The sequence below is a fragment of the Hyla sarda genome, chromosome 10 (assembly GCF_029499605.1).
Source record: "Hyla sarda isolate aHylSar1 chromosome 10, aHylSar1.hap1, whole genome shotgun sequence".
Taxonomy (NCBI): domain Eukaryota; kingdom Metazoa; phylum Chordata; class Amphibia; order Anura; family Hylidae; genus Hyla; species Hyla sarda.
In genome coordinates, this window is record NC_079198.1 from 131,477,316 (window position 1) to 131,484,818 (window position 7,503).

General features: G+C 40.0%; 1 protein-coding gene across 1 annotated transcript in view; it reads left to right on the forward strand.

Annotated features, from left to right (window-relative positions):
- LOC130293599 (nicotinamide N-methyltransferase-like) overlaps positions 1-6,879 on the forward strand; it is a 30,750-nt gene extending 23,871 nt beyond the window's left edge. Inside the window, exons 3-4 of the mRNA XM_056542466.1 lie at positions 1,744-1,951; positions 6,456-6,879. Coding sequence (XP_056398441.1) covers positions 1,744-1,951; positions 6,456-6,879 — 632 coding nt within the window. The remainder of the gene's footprint in view (positions 1-1,743; positions 1,952-6,455) is intronic.
- The last annotated feature ends 624 nt before the right edge of the window (positions 6,880-7,503 follow it).

The following is a 7,503-nucleotide window of genomic DNA, read 5'->3' on the forward strand; positions in this document are numbered from 1 at the left end:
TTTGTTTTCTTCTTTTACACTTTAAGAAAAAGAAAAGTTGGAGGCTACATCAGTGGATTTTTTACACTAACATGCTGATGTTGCCCCAAACTTCATTTCGTTTTCACAAGAGGTAAAAGGAGAAAAAGACCCTCAAAATTTGTAACCCAATTTCTCCTGAGTACGGAAATACCCCATATGTGCACATAAAGTGCTCTGCGGGCGCACAACAAGGCTCAGGAGTGAGAGAGCACAATGTACATTTGAGGCCTAAATTGGTGCTTTGCATTGGAATGGCTGATAATTGCAGCAGTTCTGACATAAACACAAATAAGAACACCCACATGTGACCCCATTTTGAAAACTAAAAAGGGTGCAGTGAGCATTAACACTGCACAGGTGTCTGACAGATTTTTGGAACAGTGGTGCGAGAAAATGAAAAATTTAATTTTTCATACACACAGCCCACTGTTCCAAAAATCTGTCAAACGCCAGTAGGGTATAAATGCTCACTGCATCCCTTGTTACGTTCCTTGAGGGGTGTTGTTTCCCAAATAGTGTGCCATGTGTTTTTTTTTTTTTTTTTGCTGTTCTGGCACCATGAGCGACAAGCCCCCTAAAAACCATTTCAGCAAAATTCTCTCTTCAAAAACCAAATTTTGATCCTTCTCTTCTGAGCATTGCAGTGCTCCCGTAGAGCACTTTACGTCTACATATAGGGTGTTTATATACTCAGAAGAGGTTAGAAATTTTGGGGGGCATTTTCTCCTATTACCTGAAAATGAAAAATTTGGGGTAACACCAGCATTTTATTGAAAGAAGTCACATTTTTCCTTTCCATGTCCAACTTTAATGAAAGTTTGTCAAGCACCTATGGGGTGTTAAGGCTCACTGTACCCCTTTTTATGTTCCTTAAGCGGTGTAGTTTCCCAAATAGTGTGTCATATTTTTTTTTTTTTTTTTTTTTTGCTGTTCTGGCACTATGGGGGCTTCCTAAAGGCGATATGCCCCCAAAAACCATTTCAGCAAAATTCGCTCTCCAAAAGCCCAATGTCGCTCCTTCCCTTCTGAGCCCTCTAGTGCCCCAACAGAGAACTTTATATCCACATATAAGGTATATCCATACTCGAGAGAAATTGGGTTACACATTTTGGAGGGCTTTTTCTCTTTTAACTCCTTGTAAAAATGGAAAAAATGGGGTTACAAGAACACATTAAAAATAGAGATTTTGAATTTTCTCCTGCACTTTGCTGCTATTCCTGTGAAACAACCAAAGGGTTAACAAACTTATTGAATGTCATTTTGAATACTTTGAGGGGTGCAGTTTTCATAATGGTGTCCATTATGGGGGATTTCTAACATAAACACCCACAAATTCACTTCAAAACTGAACTGGTCCCTGGGAAATTCATGTCAACTTGGCAGCGTGACTCACCGTCCCGCAGGAATCGGAAGAAGGCAGGGACCCTAGAACGGGACACCGATCAGCGCAAAGGAGTAAAAGTTTGTTTTGTTTCATTTGGCAGCCCAGGCACAGGGGGATAATAAAAAATAAATAAAAAAACATGCCATAATACTCCTTTAAGGTCAAAAGGGGCTTGGTCCTCAAGGGGTTAAATACCTGAGCTGGGAGTTCTGTTTTTGACAGGAGTCCCTGCTCTTGTCCCACTTGAACTGATTTGAAATGTTTTTTCAAAATTCCAAAGAAATTTGATGACAGTTTATCATATCAGCCATTTCAATATTGAGAGATTATTTTCTCAGGTCATATTAAAGGAGATGTCCTGATTGACCTCAGCGTTGGTTCCATTATTCATCATCTCTATGCAGCCTGTGACTTTTTTAAACACATCATAGTCCTGAAGGTCACTGACAGATGCATCCTGGAGCTGAAGAGATGGCTGGACACACGTACAGGAGCATTTGAATGGGGACATGCCACAAAACTTCATGTAGACCTTGAAGGAAAGAGGTAAAGTATTTACATGAACTTTAGGGGAAACACATTGTCTTTGTTGTTACTGTACAAAAGATCTATCATCCATATGGCTGTATAATGTGTATGGTGAAGAGATGTACTTACCCCCTCGTCACTGGTCCGAGCACAGCTCAGCCCTGACATTGCCAGGATCACACGAGCTGAACTTAGCAATGTCAGGGTTGAGCAGTGTTCTCAGCTGACAACCGAGAGTGTGTATAGTATATAGTGTACAGTGTCCTCACTGGTCTGAACCTTTTCCTGTGGGAGTTCGGCAAGACGCAAACCCCCCCAAAGTTCTGATAGAACCTAGCTTTGGGAGGCTCAACTCTAATAATAATGTAATAAGTAATATTGTCACTACATTAAGTGAATAATATGAGGCATTTTGCCTTTTTATCCTATAGGAGGGGAGGGGAGGGGCAGAAGCTACAAGGTATGCCTCTAGCCGAGAGTGTCCTGCCGCTCATCACTACTTATAGGCCCTGATTTACTAAGAGTGGAGTGTAGGTTTTGTTGTGTTTTTTGCTGTTCCGACCTTTTTCCCATGGTATTTACTAATTTACTCTGCTTTCGGAAACTTTATACATGCTTTAAAGTGTAGGGGTTTCTTCCCAAAAATTCACATGATTTTCAGAGGGGTTTTCAGAAAACATGAGTGATTTTGGATAAATGTAGGGAACATGCCCATTTTCCCAAAAACTATGCCCATTTTGAAGTTTTTTTCTTTTTTTTTCTCACAGTGTTTCTGATTCTGGCGGGATTTTTCTGTCGCACATTCATAATTTACACAGAATTTAGGCGCACAACCCGACAAAAAGAGTCTGAATGCTGTTAGTAAATGAGGGCCATAATGTGTGTTTGATAAAACCAATAATATTCATGAACACAGGCCCTCATATACTAACATACTCTTTTTGTCAGGTTTTGCGACAGAATCAGAATCACTGAGTGAAAAAAAAACTACAAAATGGCAGGGTTTCGGAAAATGGGCATGTTCCCTACATTTCATCCAAAATAACTCGCCTTTTCGGAAAACCCCTCTGAAAATCATGTGGATTTTCTGGGAAGAAAACCCTACACGTTAAAACATGTATAAAGTTTCAGTAAGCGGAGTAAATTAGTAAATATCATGGAAAAAAAAGGTCAGAACAGAGAAAAACACAACAAAACCTACACTCCACTCTTAGTAAATCTGGGCCACTGTGTTTACAGGGCAGATGTGTGTCACTTGCACGCACATTTTAGTTAGCTGCTATTTAAAAAACTGTGAAGATATAATACGTGTTTAATTGAAGCAGGAAAATAAATGGACAGTGTCTTTGCGAAGCTGATGCGTTTTTATTGTACACACTTTTTAGTTTGGTATACTGTTTGCACAATTAATCCCTGTAGATGTGAGTAAAGGCACTATGCTGTGTTTATGGCGCTTTACATGTGTATTGCTATCGTACAGGTCTGCCACAGCACAGCTTTGCTCAGTTTAGTACATGCTCTGTTTTTTTTATATGCACTTTGAAAAAAACTTGCTAGGCGTTGTGGTACAAAATGAGGCCCACACAGAGGCTGTGAATGATCACTTCTTTATAGTGGATGCTTGTACAGCCCCTGTAAGATTTGTGCACTGCAGATGTTACAATTAGGATAAGGATTCTGGCTCCTGTTCACGTACACTGCCTGTTTCTCTTTGTCTCTCTCTCTTATCTCCATCTATCTCTCTGTTTCTTGTTCTCTGTTAACTCTCTCCATCTCCCACTCTGACTATGGTGCTGGGACCTTTTTGTGAGCCTTTAACTGTGTAAAACGCCCCACCCTCCCCTTGCTGTCTCCTATTGGCCTTTGAGCCAATTGATACTTGAACCAGCAAATCATATGATAACCTGGCTTATTAAGGGATATGCTGGTCACCCTGACGTAATTTCACTGCCCCCTGGGCTTTCTGTTTTCACTGGGGGAAAAACGCCATGTGTATCATGATTATTTTGTGCTTTTCCATTTCACGTGAGCCGAAACATTAAAAGTTATAACTTTTGGCTCAATGCTAAAGTTCTGCGAACCAGTCGAGTTCAAGGAGCCTATAACAGCGGAAAATCAGTCACTTGGAGCAGACACACAGCTACCGCGCTGCAGCTGGGAGCTCACTCTGTAGTTCCTCTGTGACTGCCGTTGGCACATCTGCAGTGTGAAATACGCTGTGGATACGCCCCGTGTCACCCTGTCCTTAATGTTACAAGATTATTTTCTTAACAACATCCCGTAGTATCTACTCTGCAGCCAGGATGTGGCAATTTTTATGAACCACATTTTTAATTATTTTCTGCATAGGGCAAAACTGAAATGAAAAAATAAACCTTTTTATTTTTGAGTCTTGTCCTGATATTGATAATGAAGTTATCTTGCAGGATTATAAGACTTTTGTAGTAGGTTATCAGGATAGTTTCTCTCCCACAACCTGGCCATTAACTCTTCTGCCTGTTACCATTAAAAGATGACATTACAATGAATTTATCGCAGTCATACAAACTGCCCATAAGGTAAAGAACATTTAACATAATCTGGATGGCAGTTCTGTTAACTTAGCAATGAATTAACCATAGTAGCTTATTGGTACCTCTAGTTTCCAACTGACCAGACCTAGCATCTAATTCCACATCTAGAAAATTTTACTTACCGTCCCCATAGACTCTGGTGAAGTTCATATGACACAAACTATTATTCAGATAACTTAGAAATTCTAAGAATGCCTGTTCAGTGTAAACCCAAATAATAAATATATAATCTATGTACCTGAAGTACATTTCAATACTATCAATAAAAGGTTAATCCGGAGTGTAAATCTTATGTCCCTCAAATTCAGCAAGGTATAAATTGGCAGAAGTCTGTCGACGGACATACCCATCACCGTACCTGTGAACTTTTTAAATCACCTTTAATAAAACTGAAAGACATTGCATTTAAGCACTACTTTAAGTTGATCACACAAAAAAATGCTAATGTGGTCCCCAATACTGAAAGTGTATACGCTAGTGTGGGATGCAGGTGTACATGCTTTACAAATTAATCACTTAAGGATGCAGGGAGTACAGGTACGCCCTGGTGCTTAAGGACTCAGGGCGTACATGTATACCCTGAGTCCCGTTACTGGGGTTTAAAGCATTCTCAGGAGCGGAGAAGGCTTCAAACCTTATGGGTACCAACTGCTATTAGCAGCCAGGACCCAGGGTTAATGCTGGCCATCACCGATCAGGCCGATGCCCAGCATTAACCCTTTATATGGGTGGGTGGTCTAAATTTAGAGGGATTCCCTTCAGAAAATGTTTCATGTGTATCTATAGTAATCTTCCAATGAGATACCTATCAATTCACATAATATGGACAGTATGACCAAAAATGTATCACTTAAACTAAAACCCAATGGTCCTACAAAAATAGTTGTTTTACCTTCAGCTAAAACTCCAACATGTTGTTTGCTATTAACAGTGAAATACTGATACCAATCTTTCTTATAGTTTTACGGAAGTCAGTTTCAAAGCTTACCGGATCAAGATCCCAGGTTAAACAGTAATTAAGACCCCTCAATAACATGGGAAGTGGGGGGGGGGGATTAGGGAGGGCACTTTTTCATATGTTCTAACTTTTTCACTATTGTTTAGTCACTATAGGGGGCAATTACATGAAATGTTCCAATGTTCCATAGAACAGTAATGATCAGTGTTCTTGGCACTTAATCTTGGCACTTAATCAATGCAGGCTGACACAGCATTTTTTTTTTTTTTTTTTGTTTGTTTGCTATGATCCTGATCAGCCCACTCAGCTAGCCGGGATGAGTTTTTTTTTCCTGTTTTAGAGTCCGGCATTTGCGGTGGGTCTTGGCTGCTGAAAGCAACCATTACGGGGGGTTGGGGGGGGGGGTATACAGAAGAAGTGGCTTCAGCAAAAATGAGGTGGGTAAATTGCTCAGCAGCACTAGTTAACTCTGACTTTTGCTGGCCCTGCACATAGCACTCAGCCCAGCAAGATTTTAAAATTAAGCAGCAATCTATGCAGATCACTGCTTTACTGACTACTGAGTACAAGCCGAACCTGGAAACGTTCTGAACTATGGCAAGCCGCGATTTTCCTGAAGTTCAGGTTGAAACCGTGTTTGCTGAAATCGTCTCAGTCATCTGTGCTTTTTACTTTCTCATGTCCAGACAAACTTTTTCATTGTTCACTAAAAAAATTATTAGTTTGTCTAGTGAAAACATTAACTTATAAGTATCTGATTGCTGGGTTTTGACCTCTAGGACCCTCCACAATCTCCAGAACAGGGCCCCTTTCTTGTGGATAGGGGATAAGTAAACATTCCCTGTACAAACTCTTCAATATCTCTATATGACAATGTCGGTGGCATCTGTGTGGCAGAAGAGGGAAATAACACTGACTGTTGAATTTTACTGCTGCCCTACTTAGGTTGACTGGAAGATAATCCCTTTATATTTTTTTCCATGTACTTCAGCATCCAGTTACAGGACAAAGAGGATAAAGTAAGAGAAGCCGCTCAACATGTTGCAAAATGTTACCTTGAGAAAGAAAATATAATGGATCCCATAGTCTTACCACCAGCAGATTGTATCATCAGTGTTGCGCTCCTAAAAGCTATCTGCAAAGACCAAGATGATTACAGGAGATATCTCAGGAAGTTCTCAGAGTTGCTGAAACCTGGAGGACACCTCATGTTAATTGGGTTTTTAGATATGACATATTTCACAGTTGGGAAAGACAAGTTCCATGCTCTCACATATGATGAGGATTTTGTCAGGAAAGTTCTAGTTGGAGAAGGATTTGTTATAGATTCCTGTAAGGTTCAGAAGAGAACAAATGTGAGTGACCTTACTGACTATAAGGCCATGATATTCATTGCAGCTCACAAAGAGAAGTAGATCTGAGTAAAAACTTAAATTAAATCTACATATGAAGAGTTTACATGTAAAACTATAAACCAGGACATAGAAATCATAACAAGGCTTCCTGCATGACCTACGTGTCTAGTGCATGAAAAACATATACGCTAATATAATAACCATTTTTTTAAAGGGTATTCCCAACTGAATAAATGATCCCCTATCCATATATGAAGGTCTGACAGTTGGGACCTTCACTGTTCCCCAGAACGCAAATAAAATGAATGGTGCATTGTGCATGTGACTGGCCAGTGTTTCATTTGTTTCCTAGGGGGGCCATCGATCATTGATAAAGTTAATTGCTGCATATGTTAAGTGCACCATCCCTTCTGGGGATTTTTTTTTTATTGTTCTCGGAATCAGTTGGATTCTCAGCAATCTGACCTTTACTGACCAGCTTGTTGCCCCCTACTCTGTGAATAAGGGATAAGTTCTTTAGATGAAAATACCCCTTTCATATAAAAGATGTTTTGTAGCACAATCCCAGGGGATAGATTTTAAACATATTTAAACATTTCCAAGGATCCTTTTTCTTTAAAGGGGTACTCCGGCCCCAAGACATCTTATCCCCTATCCAAGATAGCATGCAATAGCATGCAGCAC